Here is a 15,481-nt window from a genome sequence, read left to right on the forward strand (position 1 = left end):
AATCATGGGGGAACCACTGGCAGGCGTTGGACGCGTTCCCACGCGGAAGATGTGGCCCAGATGTGCGAGCCTCCGTCCCGGCCCCCTGCACAGCCTGTCCTGTCTGCAGGAGTTTCTGGCAGCTTCCGCTGAGGTGCGGCTGTGGGGCCAAGTGGGGTGCCGTTAGGCAGCCCGGAACCGGGGCACATTTGCTCGGTGGCTGTCATCTGGGGAGCCTGCTCGTCAGGAAGCCCGGCTCACGGCTGACCCTCGTGGTGGCCCCGAGGGAAGGGGGAGCCGAGCCAGCTTCCTGCCCGGGGGGCTCCAGTCTTCCCCCCCACAGCGAGCTCCTTCTTGCCCCGCCGGTCAGTCGGTCGGTCAGGTGGTGGCCTCACCAGCCCACCAGGCGCCCGGCTGAGGCTTCACGGCAGAAGCCCCGGGTGTGCGGAGACATGAGGCGGCCCAGCCTCCCTGGCGGACGGGCCCTTTTCCACTGCCTTGACCCCAGCCCTGCCCTGTCTGCTTGCCTGACCCTGGCCAGAGCCATCCCGTGGGGCAGAGGTCACGGCAAGAGCCCTCAGCAGACTGGGGCGTCACAAGGGACCAGATCCAAACCTTAAGGATGAGGTAACGACTTTATTCTTCTGAGTCTCAGTTTCCTTCCTCCCGAAGGTGTGGAATCTCGATGATCTAGCGGGGTGGGGGGTGGGGAAGCCGTAAAGCTGCTGCTTTCAGTTGGCCCGGCTGAGCACCCCCCCCCCCCCATCCCCTGCCCCTGGGGCTGGCCCTGCCTCCTTGCCCGGCATCCCTCCTCCTCCCAGGTGACCCGTGTCTCCTGCACACTGCCCTTGCAGTGACCCTCCCTCCTGGCTTCTCCAGCTCCTCACCCCTGCTTCTGGGCCCCAGCCTCAGTGGCCCTGCCCCACCCCCACCCCCGCCCGGGGCATTGCTGCCCCTGAAATCCTGCCCGGAAGCAGTCATGCCTCCTTCCTGGTAACGAAATCAGCGTCAGCGTCTCCTACACCGTCTAGGTTAAGTCACTCGCAGGCCTTGGCGCAAGGACAGGACGGCGATGAATCAGACCCGGCCGCTCCCCCAACTAGATGCCTCCCCGCCCCCGGGGTCTGGCACGCAGTAGGTGCCCAAGAAACGCCCAGGGGCGTTATGCTGTGGGCAGGGCCTGGGTTAGGGGTTAACTTGTGAGTTCTGAATAATTTACCCTCGGGTCTGTGTTTGTAAGTGTGGCCAGATGGGATGGGGTCCCGGCTTGGCTTGCGCTTGGCTGGCGGGCGCTGCCTTGGGCCCCCTCCCTGCCTCCCAGGATGTCTCCTGCCCTCTGGCTCCCAGCCCTGCCTCCTTTTCCGGCCGGTAGGGGCCGGGCCACAGGGTGGGGCAGGGGTTGGGCTGTATGCCTGTGTCTCAGGGCCGAGCGGCCATCCCTGCCCTGAGCACGGACAGGACGCTGCCCTATAGGACAGCCAGCCCGTCACCCACCCCATGCGGGGACCTGGTGCATTTTGACGGGAAGGTTGCAGCGTGCCCAGAGGCCACCTGTCTGCCCGGGCTGGGGTGGCAGGCCTGTGGAGGGCAGATGTATGTCTCACCGTTCCTGCTCTCACCGTGGTCGGGTGTGTGGGTCCGGTGGGTGGTGGGAGGCCGGTGTGGGTCGGGTGTGCCGGCTCGGGGAGACCCCCTCGTGTACAGACCAGCAGGACAGGTAGAGAGCGCACAGGGAAAAGGAAGAACCTTTTTATTTTAGGACCGCTAACGACACTTTCTCTTGCTTTTTGGACGAGGACCCCTGAGTTTTCATTGTGCTGGGGCCCCGGTCATACAGCTGCAGCCGGGTCCCAGGGGCCAGCCCCCCCGCCTCTCCAGGCCTCAGTTTTCTCCTGTGGCACCGGGTCTGAGGGCTCTGCTGGGAAGCGATCCTGGCCGCCTCCCCACACTACCGGGGTGCCCCGTGAGGGCTGGGCCTCTGCTGTCTGTCTGCCCCCTCTTGCACCCAGGCTCTGGGACGACCCGGGCTGGGGGCACCGAGAGCCGTGAGGACCCAGGCTGGGGGTACCGGGAGCCGGGACAACCCAGGCTGGGGGCACGAGTAGCCGGGACGACCCGGGCTAGGGGCACCAAGAGCCGTGAGGACCCAGGCTGGGGGCACCAGGAGCCAGGACAACCCAGGCTGGGGGCACCGGGAGCCGGGACGCAGGCTGGGGTCACCGGGAGCCAGACAGCAGTGACCTTGGCTGGTCTTCGCCTGCTGAGTGCTCGCCGTGTGCCTGGCCGTGTGCTGAGGGTTTTACACCTGTGAGCATCCAGTGCTCACCATGGCCCTGCCCTGGGTACCGCTGTCCCCAGTCTGCAGGTCAGGAGACTGAGGTGCACAGAGCGTAGGCGAGAGACCGGGATCCGAGCGCAGGTGCACTTCAGTGCTATGCTGCCCAAGGTGCCACTGCACACGGGGACCTCACACACCTTGGGACCACCTACCCGGAGAGGGAGGTGACGGAGAGGGAGGCAGACGTGGAGGCAGCCCTGCGGGGCGGGCGTCTGGGCCCCAGGAAGTGCCAGTGATTTGGCACCTTGGAGAGCGGGGGTCCTTGGGGACGCTGCAGACTCCTTTTGTTCAGGTAACTCAGGCCTGCTGGGGAAGCTGTAACGTGCGGGCAGGGTCACGTTCAGGAGAAACCTCGGTTCTCAGGCTGGGCGCGGCCTCTGTCTCCCCAGACCCTGGTGCGGCCACGTCTGTGCCCTCCCCTGGCCCCGGAAGCAGGGAAGGCAGACACTCTGGAAGGAGGGCCGTTCAGCATGCGGGGTAGAAATGCGAGTGTAGAGCTCTGACAGGCGACGCCCCGGAGGCTGGGGGGTGCTGGCTGGCGGGGGGGGCGGGGCAGTTCTTCAGGGGACCTTCCGGTTCCTGGGGCTTCAGGATTAGTTTCCTTTCTGAGCCTCCGTGGTTGGGGAGTGGGCTCGAGGAAGGGGTGCTGGCCTCTGCCGACACTGCCCCTTGGGGCCCAGAGCTGACCCCAGAGGGCAGGGGTCCGAGAACTGAGGCTTCGGGTGGGAATGGGAGGCCTTCACGGATGCGGCCGGGGCGGTTCTCAGAGGACGCGGCGGATGTGACCGAGGCGTGGTGGGAGGGCGGGTGGGGCTCCAGGCACGGCCTCACCTGTGCAGGAAAGGGGTGTGTTCGGGGAAGGGGACTTGGCGGGCGGAGGGCGTGGGGACAGGAGGGGGCCGCTTTCCCGAGAGGCCTGCTTATCACGTGGGACCCCGAGGAGGGGAGCCACTGCAGGCCCATCAGCGGGAGGGAGGTCGGGGCAGAGCCAGCGTCCCCTGCAGAGGGGGGAGTGGGTCGGGGCCACCCTCCCTGCAAAGCATTGCCAGCACCCACGGGGCCTTGTGCGGGTCCCTGCGCCTTGACCGGGCTTCAGGATGCCAGGAGAGCGGGGCTGGCGGCAGTAACGGGAGCAGGTGAGGTCACGGTGGGCCGGGTCTGTCCTCGCTCACACGGGGCCTCGTGACTCGGGGAATAACTTACGCCCAACCTCGCGGTTCAGAGAGTGTGTTTTGTGCTTCCCGATGGTTTGCGATGAGTCTGGCTGGTGGGACTTCAGAGACGGGTGGCGTAAGCCCAGACTGAACGCAGAAAAGCCCGGAAGAACAGGCGTGAGGGGATCGCGGGTTCTCTCTGCGTGACGGGATTATGAGACGTTTTCTTCCTTCCTTATGTCTGTCGGTGTTTTCCAGATTTTCAGTGAGGAGTTTGTACGACTTTCACGATTGCAGAAAAAAGCTGTTTCCAGACGGGAAAGAACTAGTTCCATAGTCCAGGGGCGGATTCTGCACGAGGGGAGGGTGTGTGGTTCGTGCACTGCACAAATGTCGGCTGAGAAGCACATTCTAGGTGTGGGGACACCAGCTGGCAGCACAGTAGTCCCTTCCAGCGAGGGGTCCAATTCTCAGAGTCAGACACCCCAGGACCTGGGGACCATGGGGGCCCGAGGGAGGGAAAGGGCCCCAGGGGGAGAAGGGAGAAGGTGGCGCCTTTGCTGAGGCGGGGCTGGGGACGGACCCGCGCAGGTCAGGGGACATCTGAGCTGACGTGGCGGGGGAGCAGCGGCCGATGAGGGTCAGGAGTCGGGAAAGGGGCTGGCGGTGTGCATGCTGACCGTCAGGGGGTCAGGCCTGGCTTTCCCTGGCTCGTGCTTTGTGCTGCCTGAAGTGCCCGGAGTGGCACGGCCGGGGCAGGGCACCAGTGCCGGGAGGGACAGGACAGGGCACCAGCGGCCTCCCCGCGTCCGGCCACAGTGCCGGGGACTCTGCTCATGTGCCTTCTCTCTCTCTGCAGGAGATGGGAGCGCCCCGTGCACGTCCAGCGCCCTCCAGGAGAAGCAGCGTGAGTTCCCCTGACCTGCCAGGAGGCTTGTCCCTCCCCGCCCCCCCACCCCCCCACCGTGGGTCCAGCCTCCTCGGGCCCCTCCCTGCCCGTGAGCTGAGCTCCTGGGGGTCCCCGGCTCCCACCCGCCGGGCAGCTCAGGGGCGGCAGAGCCAGAGTGGGGGCGGGACCCTGCAGAGTGTCATCTGTGTGCAGGCAGAGAGAGCATGGGAACGGGGGGCCCTTCCCAGCCTTTGACGCCGTGTGTCCCGGTGACGTGGTGCTGAGGTCAGAGGCCCCTCATTTGAGGCTGTGCCAGGGTCAAGACTCCTCCCACAGGCCCAGACCCGGGGCACCCTGTAGAGATGCCCGCGGGCCGACCGCGATCGGGGCGTCCTCCCCGGAGGCTCCGGCAGACTTGGTGGGCGGCCTCAGCCAAGCATCTGCGGCCGGCAGCGTTGAGTTTCTCAGCAGGCCAGGGTCGGGGAGGGTCTGGCGCGTGATGGGCGTGAGCCCTCAGAACCCCCTTCTCTCTCCCGCCGCTTGGAGGTGTGGTTGCAGCCTGGGGGCTGAGCCTGCCCTGCCCACCCGTCCCCAGGCTCGCACATCCCTCGGCTGCAGGAGGGGGTCTGCCCGGCCCGGGGCCAGCACTGGGGATGTGTGCCGGGGGCCGGGAGGCCTGGGCGCCTCTGTCAGGGGCACCCCACAGCTCAGGCCGTGGGGGCACGGGGCAGTGGGAGGGGGAGGGCATCCTCACACCGTGCAAGGAACTGAGCTCAGCAGGAGCGGGGCGCGTCCAGCGTGCCCCCGGATTCTAATCTCACCCAGTGGCTGAGCGAGGACCCAGAGAGAGCAATGCATTTGCATTTCCCGAGAGGAAGGGCCACTGGGAGGCGCCAGGTTTGCGCCCGAGGGGGAGGAAGCCAGGGTGTGCATGGCAGGAGCCTGGGTGCTGTCTCCCTCGGGAATGGCGGCTGGTTTGACAAGCGTGGGCCTTCGGGGTGTCCTCAGCCCGTCCTGGGTGAGGAGGGTTGGCTCAGGGGGTGAGGGAGGAGGGCGGAGCTGGAGATTAGTGGTCTTCGGGTGGAGGGCCCGTTCCCATGCACCTTGTGTGTCCTCTCTAGGGATTAGCTAGCCCGGTCCCCCCAAGAGGCCCCGCGTCACATCCCTCAGGTGTGGCCACTGTCCTCAGGAGGGAGGGAGGACCCCAGCCTCAAAGGGAGAGTGACCGCCCGCCCGGGGCCAGACCGCTGCTCCAGTCTGGACCTGGCTGAGCAACGTGGGTATTTAGTAGAGACACAAAATCTGTTTGTTGTTGTCTTTAAACTAGGGCTGTGCGGGCGCCGGGGGGCTCAGTCCGTTAAGCGTCCGACTTTGGCTCAGGTCATGATCCCACAGTTCATGAGTTTGAGCCCCGCGTGGGGCTCTGTGCTGACAGCTCAGCTCCTGGAGCCTGCTTCGGATTCCGTGTCTCCCTCTGTCTCTGCCCCTCCCCCACTTGTTCTCCCCCCCGCCCCATAAATAAACATTAAAATTTTTTTTCAAAAATAGAATAAACTAGGGTTATGGACGTCAGAATCCACTGCTGAAGGCTCCTCTGTGGTTCTGCCCGTCGAGGGTCGTCTTGCCAGCGGGGAGTTAAGGGTAATAACAACGGGGCCAGTGGCCCTAAGTACACGGCCAGCAGTGTGGACAGTGGGAAGGACGACCTTGTGACACCCCTCCCTGCGATGTCCACACGGCCGGCCGACGGGTCTGCTGGTTCTGTTCCATGCGTGCCGCCGGCAGCTTTCGGCATTTCGCTGCCTCTGTGTTTGTGGAGTGAGGGTTGTTGACGGCCGCGGTTTACTCTTGATCCAGAATTGGCGACGCGGAGGTCCGCCTGGCGCCTGTGACCCCGTGACGCGCTTCAGCGTTCGCCGCGTTCTTCCGCGCGCACGGTGGTTCCGGTATTTCTGCCGGCCTTACGCAGCCTCACTGGGGGCCAGATGCAGGGGGGGTGCGAGTGGCCCCCCGACCAGGACTCAGGAGGCCCCGGGGCTGTTGCTGCAGCCTCTGAGCTGGGAGGGAGCCAGGCCTGGGGGTGAAGCGCTGTTCCTTCATTCAGTGCTGTGACGCTCTGGGCAGGTCACCAAGCGTCTCTGAACCTCAGTTTACTCCCTCGTGGAGGGAGGACCCTAATGTCTTCTTCCCAGAGTGGCAGACAGGCGGAGGGGCTTCCGGAGATCCGTCTTCTCGCTCCGCCGGTGCCGTGGCCGCTCGGTTGTCCCCGCACAGAGGTGTGTCCTGTGCCGGCTCCAGGGCATGAGCGGGGAGGGGGCCAGCCTGGGCCGCTCAGACTCCATCCTGCAGCTGCACGGCCCGCAGCCTGCTGCTTCCCTGTTATTTGGGACCAGATTTCTGTGTGGGGGGGACCTGCCTGGGGGCAAAGGACAGAGGGTCTGGTCCCCCGGCCCACAGGCGCCGTCCTGCGTGCACGTGGAGCCCGCACAGCCCCATGGGCTCTGACATTCTAGCACTCTCCGTGCCTCCTGGTTTCCTCTGTCTGTGGGTCCCGGCTGCCCTGAGCTCAGCAAGCATCCCCAGCGCACGTCCAGCCGTCTGACGTGGAGTTCGGCGCAGGGGCCCCGGACACATGGTCCGCACCAGCCGCACTCTCCACGCGGCCCTCCGGCCCCCCGGCCACCCTCCCTGCCGCTCTCCTTCCCCCCCACACCCACTCGGTGGGGACTCTGAACTTTCTCCCGTCCCCAGACCGGGATCCGGAGACCGCAGTCCAGACTGAGTGCCGTTACAGGCTCCCGTCTGACCCGCGGGTCTCCGTCCTGCCCTGGCCGCCAGCGAGCCCGGCTTTGTCCAGGGCTGCGTCCTGACTCTCCCCCGCTCCTAGGCCCCATCACCTGTCAGACAAATGTCCCCAAGGGGACGGAGAAGACGTGGATGCTCAGAACCACCCACCCCCACTGTGTGTGTAGGTCTGACCTCACGTCCCACCGCCTGGGGCCGGCGACCAGAGGAGCCGCTCGGATGCCCGGACCGCCACCTCAGGGCTCCCGTGTGCCCGCGGCCCCTCGCCCACAGCTGGCCTCCCGGCTCCCCCCCCCCCACTAACCGGTGTCTTTTCCTGGCCTGTGTGGGCAGCTTGCTGAGCGCAGCTGCAGACGGGCTATATTTAGCCGGATTTAATGAGCTCAGGGTGGCAGACGGCCGCCTTGGGAGCTTTTCTCTCGCGTGTGCGCGCGAATGTCTGTTTGACAGTGTCCGCTCTCGCATGTGTGCATCAGTGTGCATGTTAACGTGTCGGCGCGTTCATTTTCACGAGGATACGTGTGTGTTCACGTGGGTCTATCCGTGTCGTGTCTGCGCTTTGCTGGGGACACATGTGGCTTTTGACACTCGTAAGGGTCTAAGACGGGAACAGATTGTTGGTTCCGTCTGTTTGAAAAATATTTCACGAGTATCTTTTATGTGCCAGCATCTTCATAGTCTTTGGGGATAAAATGGAACGTAAACGAGCCCGGCTGCAGCCTTTAAGGACCTCACGGCCTGGGGGTGGAGGAGACGGCAGATGGAGTGACCACAGAGCTAAGTATGAGGACTCCCCCTGGGAAGGAAAGCCAGCTGCTTCGAGGGGAGGACAGGAAGGACGGAAGTTTCACAGGAAATATTTGGCACAGCAGCATGAAGGAGAGTCCAGGCTTGGGGGGCAGAATGTGCAAAGGCCCCTTGGTGAGAGGGAGGAGAGGTTTGAAAACCATCCTGCGGCTCAGGGGTTGAGCTCCGAGGGGAGGTGGGACCACAGCACACGATTTGCATGGAGCTGTTAGAATTTAGTGCATGACTCTGTCAGGGTCCCGGCAGGGAAAGGAAGGCTGTGCCAACACAGAACTGGGGGAGGGTCCCCTGAAAGGACCTTGTTCACAGGCTTAGGGAAACCCACGGGCGCGCAGGTAGCGGCCCAGCACCCTGCCCCACCGTCGGTCCACACCGGGGAGCCCCAGCCGGCGGTCCCCGGTGTCCTGCTCTGCGGCCCCGGCCGGCGGTCCGGCCCTGTCCGGAGCCCTCGTAGGGAGGCTGAGACCAACGTGGGTGGGGGCGGGGGTCTGTCTTCAGCCTGAGAGAATCTGTTTCCCCAAATCCTTTTCTCCTGGGAACAAAAGAGCTTCTGGAAACAGCCCAGGAAGCCGTGCCGCAGACCTCCCCAGCGGCACAGAAGCCCAAGCGGGAAGAAATCGGAATTACTGTCTCAGAAAAGTCGCCGCCCGCTACACGGGCACTGGAAGCTCTTCTGAGCGGGCAGCGCAGGGAGACGGTCGGATTCCTGGCGGAACAGACGCGACGCACGCGTGGGCTCACCTGGCCCCTCCCAGAGGCAGCGGGATTCCCCGGGAACCGAACACCTCCACGAACACCCGCTTATGCGTGTCTCTGTTCGTGCCGCACGCAGACGGGAGCAGACGGTGCCTTCCCTCCTGGCCCCCCTCGGAGGACGACACACGGGGTGACGTCCGCATCTCGGGCCACGGGGGGGCGCACCGGTCTCCCTACCCGCGTCCTGGCTCACTGCCGTGGATGCGCCGGCCGGTCCCCCAGGGCTGGGCACGCAGGTGGTTCTCCGTTGGTTTCACGAGCGGCGTGGCGATGCTCAGCGTGCACGTGTGCCTTTCCGCGCCAAGGCTCCGTCCCGGGGCGTCGCGGGTGCTCGGTGCTTCGAATGACGTTCCAAACCGCCCCGCTCAGGGTCGAACGGTTTCTCCTGTCACCGACCACGAATGGGGAAGGGCTGTCCCCCCCCACGCTGGGCGGCACGGTGATTGCTGATCTGGGGGGTGAGGAAAAGGCCTTTTAGGATCATTAGCCGAGCGACTCCCTGCTCTGGGTACCTTGTCCTGTGCCGACGCCATGCCTGGGGTCCACGTCCCCAGCGCTTCACCCACACGGGGATCACGGCCCCTCCTGAGCCCCTGCTTTCTCATCTGTAAACCAGGGAGGGCACCCTGCTCCCTTGTGAGTGTAGGGAGGCCTGAGACCCTGGAGGAGGACCGGGACCCCGGGCACATGCCGAGGAGGCACTGGAACGGGGTGCTGAGCCCTGCCCGGGCCAGGAGGGTCTCTAGTGTGTCTGACGTCTCCCTGGGGCCTGACTCAAGATGGTGCCTCCCCCAGTCTGGGCCTGGCACCCCCTCCCCCCGGGGTGTGGCCCCTCTACTGCCCCCGACAGTGTGCTTCTAGGGGCTAGATCTGGGGCCCAGACCCTCTGGGGTCTTAGTCTGGGACTGCACCTCCGTGGGGTGCTGAGCGGCCCTCCGGGGTTTGGGCCCCGTGGGCTGGTGGATCCAGGCTGACCGGGTTGGGTTCTGACCCTGGAATGGTTAAGTTGTCTCAGCGGGGCCTCAGCGTCCACCCCCACCCTGCACTGCCCCGCATCCACTCGCTCCTTCCTCCTGGCCCCTCCTGGACGACTGTGAACCTTTCCTGAGTGCTGAGACTCGGCACCCCCCAGAAACCGCCCCACCCCGTTCGCGGGGCTCTGCCCTCTGTCTGGTGACCCAGACCCAGCTCCTGGGGATTGGCGGGCAGGTGCCACGCGTCCTCGAGCCTGCTTTTCCCCCTGGCGGGGCCCCGCGTGAGCCCCCAGAGTGGCCTGAGCTGTGGGGGCAGGGACGTGCCCGCAGCCTTGGAGGCCCCCTGCACAGCCTAGGCCTGTGTCGCACGACCCCAGGGCCCCGAGGTCCTCAGGCTCATCGAGGTGTCTCTGGGCCCAGCCGGTGGACCAGGAGGCCTCCATGGTGTCAACCCGGTTTTGGAACCCAAACCCGAACGCAGGATCTTGGTTCACTGATTGTGTTTCAGGTGTATTCCGTCCGCAGACGGTCCTTCTCGGGTCCCCTCGCCGCCGGCGGTCAGCTCCCAGAGGGCAGGGCATTTCCCTGTTCTGTCTGAGGGGTTCGCGTGGGGCAAAGTAGGGGACCGCAGCTTGTCTAAGGCGTTCCTGTTGTAAGCGTGACAGATACTTGTGCTGTGTGATCAGCGGACACGCTCGTAAATGGTTTTAGACTTACATATGGGCTCACTCGCTGGAGAAAAATTGGAAAATACAGGACGGTTAGGAAAACCACCAGCCGTCGTCCCACCATCCAAACAGAACCACCCTCGGGCTGGGCGGGCCGCTCCCGCCCCTGGACCTTCCACGCCCGCTTGCTGTGTGTGCTTGTCCCGGACGCTCGCCTGGGGGCCTGGGGCCGTGGCCGGAGCCCCCGCTGGCCGTGCAATGAGGCTGTACCTCCTCCTGTGAGCTCCCAGGGAGGGACACGCCCCGCGTCGCACTCAGGGCGAGGTCACAGAGCCACTGGGTTCTTCCCCAGGATTCGCGCTTGCGGCCGAGCGTGTGGTGTGTGTGCGTCCGTGAGCTCACAGAGGACCGGGTGCTCCTGTGGGCCACACGGTCGCAAGCTGGGCCCAGCTGTGCTCCCTGGAGGGCAGGGGTGACGGGACGGGGCGCCCAGCTCCAGCCAGGGGCGCCCCCAGCCCCCAGCCCTTGCGGGTCCCCGCGGCCCGGCAGCGGGAGGGGCAGAGGCAGTGGGCCCCTCGACCAAGCCGGTGCCGCTTTGCTCTGCGTGCCAAGCGCGTGGGTGCCGACCTCGGCCCCTGTCTCAAGAGGAGTGTGGCACTTGGGTCATTAAAGGATGATCGCAGTGTGTGCCTCTCCAAGGTTGCGATTAAGGAAAAGCAGTCTCTGCTCTTCAGCTGGCGGGAGTGCTGGGGGCGGGCGCCGGGGTCAGTAGGCGGCCGGGGGCCCACCCCGCCCCAAATCTGGGCTCGGCAGGGACCCGCCTGGATAGGGCCATGCTGGCGGAAACGGGTCTGGGGCTCCCCGCCACGCCAGACCCTGCCGGCGGCTTGTGTCACCGGGGGCTCTGGGGGAGCCTGTGGAGGAGGACCGACGAGGCCCAGGCCCAGAACTCGTTCGGTTCCCTGACGCCAGCTGCCCTGGGACTTTCAGGAGACGCACATCCCAGCGGGTGACACTTCCCTGAGCCCAATTTCTCCCCGGCGCTGACGAGCATAGAGGTACCTCACGGGCTGTGTGCACCCTGGGATCTTTGCTTGGAGTGAGTTTTCCCAAAAACGCCACGCCAGACCGTGACAGCAGGGGATCGCGGCTGTCAAGGGGCCCCGAGTTGATCGCAGCAATGACAGTGAGCCGGGCCCTGCTGAGCATGTTGTGAGGTCTCCATCTCTGCCTCAGTGGCTCTGAGAAGGCTTTCCAGATGTCAGGACGATTGAGCAGGGTTTTGAAGGACAGGTAGGAGTTTGCTGGTTTCCCCGGGGAGGAAGGCCGTCCCAGGCACAGGGCTCAGCACGAGGCAAGGAGGAGCGAGCCTGCCGTGTCTGGTGGGCGAACCAGTGGCCTCCATTACTGTGGTGGGGACGCCTGGCTCTTCGAGAGCACAGCGCTGTGGGCAGGGCAGGGGCGGGAGGCGCGGGCTGCCTTCCTGGGTTCCACAGGGGCCTCTGCTGATGCTGGAGACGTGCCTTCCTGGAGGGCCCTCCAGTCACGTTAGCCCACTCCCGGGGGCAGGATCTAGGTCTGCAGGCGAGGCCTCCCCTCTGTCCCCCGAGCAAGATGTCTTCGGCTGCCGTGGCCAGGGAAGGGGCGAGGGGTGCTGAGGACGACCCTGTCAGTCCCAGCCCCGCCCCCCCACCTGGAGCCAGGAGCCCCGCTCTGAGGCCTGTGTGTGTATGAGCTCGTTTATCCTCGGCCCCGCCCCGGGGGTGGCCTCTGTCATCCTCGCGTCCAGAAGAGGAAACTGAGAAGCCGAGGGCCCACTCACACCGCGGGCGGGGGCAAGATGTGGATGTGGGTGCTGTCCAAACCGGGTGTCTCCCGGCCTCAGGGGTGAGGGGTCCCCCGGGGCCAGAGGGGACCTCAGCTGCACACAGTTCCTGGTCTTACCAGCCCTGGAGCCACGCACGAGGCCACACGCACCACGGAACATGGCTGCTTTGCTCTGGGGCGGTGTGTGCGTGGCAGGCCTAGAGGTACCACTCGCCAGCACTGTCCTGGGTTGGGCGTGGGACTTGGGTGCCGGCCGCTCAGCCTAACCCTGCGGCCTGGGGCACATGAGCCAGGATGTATGAGCCTTGGTTCCTCGTCTGAAAATGGGGCTGATACCCAGAGGACCAGAACTCAGGGGCGGTGTGGGGACTAGGTGACAGTGCCTGGGACGTAATACGTGCTCAGCAAAACCCAAGCCGGTTCTGTGTTTTGTCAGGAGCCTGTCCTGAGCACGGGGTCCAGGGCAAGGTCCCCAGGATGTGAGCCGCTGGAAGGAGCCGGGGGAAGTCCCAGGCAAGCCTGGCCTCGTTCCCTCCTCCTCCTCCTCCTGGCCACCCCTCCATCCTTTAGGGAACGAATTCCTGTCTGTGTGGGCGGGAGCCCTGAGCCCATAAAGCAGTTACCCTTAGACCAGGGCGGTAACCGGAAGGACCGAATCATTCAGAATTACACTTCTGGTTTCGTGTTCTTTGCTGAGTACCCTGGGGCCAGGAAGGTGGGGGGTAGGGTGTCCTAACCCAGACCCTCGGTCAGGCTCCCACCCACACCTGCTGCACCCCTGCCCGCAGAGCCCCGGAAGGACCCTCCCCCACATGACCCCTAAGAGGTGCAGCAGGTTCGGGTGGGGTGGGGGGGGGCCAAGAAGGCAAGGGCCGTCCCAGCATGCCGCTGGCTGCTTCAGGAGTGAGGGAGTGAGTTCGCCGTCACTGAAAGCACACGAGTGGTCCACAGTCTCGCCACGTGGTCCAGACACATACAAAATAACATCCTCCTTGTGGGGAGAACAGAGAGGAAGCAAGGTCAGCGTGGTGGGTGGGTGGGTTCCTCAGGATGGCAGGCGGCCCCAGGTGGGCAGCGAGGGGGCCGCGGGGTGTCTTTGAGGTCTCTCTCCACCCGAGAGCCCAGCACGGTGACATTGGGAATGTAGGTGTTAGATCACACAGCCTTCTCTGTCAGGGCCAGCCGGTAAATACTCCCAGCTTGGCAGGCTGTGAGGACTCGTGCAACTGTGTAACTCTGTCGCTGAGGCCCGTGTGCGAGCAGCCACAGACGCATGTGAACCACTGAGCGCAGCGGTGTTCCAGTAAAACTTTATTAACAGCAATGGGCGCGGGCCAGATTTGCTTCTCGGCTGTCGCCTGCGGGTCCCTGCATTAGAGGGACCAGGGGCTCAGGCCTGGAGGCCCCAGAGGAGGGGTGGCAGCTGAAGGAAATGAGGACAGCCTTTCTTGGCGGTGGGGGGGGGGGGGTGACAGGGGCCTCACCCCAGAGGTCACCCAAACGCTGCCTTGCCTCTCTGGGGGTCCACCTGCCCTGGGCCCCGAGTCCCCTCATTCAAGGCCTTGCTACGGCTCTGATGGCTCCAAGCAGACAGTTTTAAAATATGCAGCTCTCCACTTTTCAGGAGGGTGCTCGGCCCCCATTTCCGTCCCTCACTAGAGGTCCCCCGATGGCACGCACGTGGTTGCTGTTGTTACTGGCGAGGGAAGCAGGACAGCCTCTTCCGGGACACCCTCCCTCGCCTCGGGGATGGCGTGTGCGCTGGCCCGGCCCTGGGGGGACAACGGCTTCTGGTTGTGTTGGTCTGGAGGCGGGGGCTGGACGCTGTCATTCCAGCTGGGTCCCCGGGGACGCTGGGGCTCCAGGGAGGGAGGCCTGCAGGTGCTGAGTCCTCTGTCCCCCTGCAGGAGAACTGTATCGGGTTTCCTTGAGAAGACAGAGGTTCCCCGCCCAGGGCAGCATCGAGATCCATGAAGACAATGAGGTGGGCGGGGCTCCTGGTGGTGTCTGGGCTCCCTGTGGTCAGGACTTCAGGGGGACCCCCAGGCCGGTGGACATTTGACTTGCTCTTCACCGGACTTGCCGTGCGACCCTGGGCAGGTCCTTGTCTGTCTCTGGGCCTCCGGCTCAGACCCCCTCAAGAAGGGTCTCTTGGGGCCCTTGGGGCCTTGACAGCGAGGGGCTTGCTCCGCCAGCAGCCTGGGCGGCCCCCTCTGCGTGCACGGGGGGCCACACCGGGGGCCGAGAGTCCCCGCGCCTGCGCCCCCTCTCCCTGCCTTCCGTGTCTACCCTGCCCAATGTCCTCCTCAGGAAGGCTGCCCGCGGCGCTCCTGCAAGACGCACGTGCTCCTGCTGGTGCTCCACGGGGGCAACGTCCTGGACACGGGTGCGGGGGACCCGGCCTGCAAGGCGGCCGACATCCACACCTTCGGCTCCGTGCTGGAGAAGGTCACGCGCGCCCACTTCCCGGCGGCCCTGGGCCACATCCTCATCAAGTTCGTGCCCTGTCCTGCCGTCTGCTCCGAGGCCTTCTCGCTCGTCTCTAAGTGAGTCCCTTCTGCCCACGTGGACTGGCCAAGGTTGGTGGGGTTGACGAGGGAGTGCTGTCCCGGCGGGGGGGGGGGGGGGGGCGCGGGGGGTGCCTGCCGGGGCGTCCACGGGATGTCAGGCGCTGACTGGCCATGAACACGCTGGCGGGGAGTGGTCAGCGAGGGTCCCGAGCAGTTAGCAGGTGTGCGCCCGGCCTGCCCTGCCCTGCCGAGCCCGGCGGTGCTGGCTCCCTGTGCTCAGTAGGCCCTGGTCCCCTGGCCCCGAGGACGCTGAGGCCCCGGGAGGCCCAGCAGTTGCCCCCAGGGTTACCCAGAGAATGGAGCCGGGAATCGAACCCGGGCAGCCTGGCTTTCCCGCCGCACGGTCAGAGGCCGGTGCGGGTGTGTGTTCTGATGCGGGCGGGCCATGCGCTCTGGACGCCCGGGAAGAGCCAGGGAACCTTCCCCGGCCTGTGTCATCTGTAACGTGGGGACGATCGCGTCGGGAGCACTGCGTGGAGTGTTTGCGAGGACGCTGAGCGCTAGTGTGACTCGCAGCTTCGTCCTCCAGCGTGGATGGCGCTCTCTCGAGGACAGTGGGCCGGGGAGAGGGTGTCCGGGTCCCCACAGAGAAGCCGGCTGCAGGGGATAAGGCATCAAGCTCCCCAGGCCTGGTTCCTCCCCCCCCTCCCGTCCCCAGTGGGGTCATGTCGGGCCCTGGGTGGGGGTGGGGTGGGGCGGGGGCTCCAGCCAGCC

General features: G+C 65.5%; 1 protein-coding gene across 2 annotated transcripts in view; it reads left to right on the top strand.

Annotated features, from left to right (window-relative positions):
- Window positions 1–15,481, top strand: part of PITPNM3 (PITPNM family member 3) — a 73,197-nt gene that overhangs the window by 33,051 nt on the left and 24,665 nt on the right. For both annotated transcript variants that reach the window (XM_043582741.1, XM_043582742.1), the window contains 3 exons: window positions 4,331–4,378; window positions 14,105–14,181; window positions 14,508–14,743. In XM_043582741.1, the coding sequence (XP_043438676.1) occupies window positions 4,331–4,378; window positions 14,105–14,181; window positions 14,508–14,743 (361 nt within the window). The remainder of the gene's footprint in view (window positions 1–4,330; window positions 4,379–14,104; window positions 14,182–14,507; window positions 14,744–15,481) is intronic.

This window comes from Prionailurus bengalensis, chromosome E1, assembly GCF_016509475.1.
Source record: "Prionailurus bengalensis isolate Pbe53 chromosome E1, Fcat_Pben_1.1_paternal_pri, whole genome shotgun sequence".
Taxonomy (NCBI): domain Eukaryota; kingdom Metazoa; phylum Chordata; class Mammalia; order Carnivora; family Felidae; genus Prionailurus; species Prionailurus bengalensis.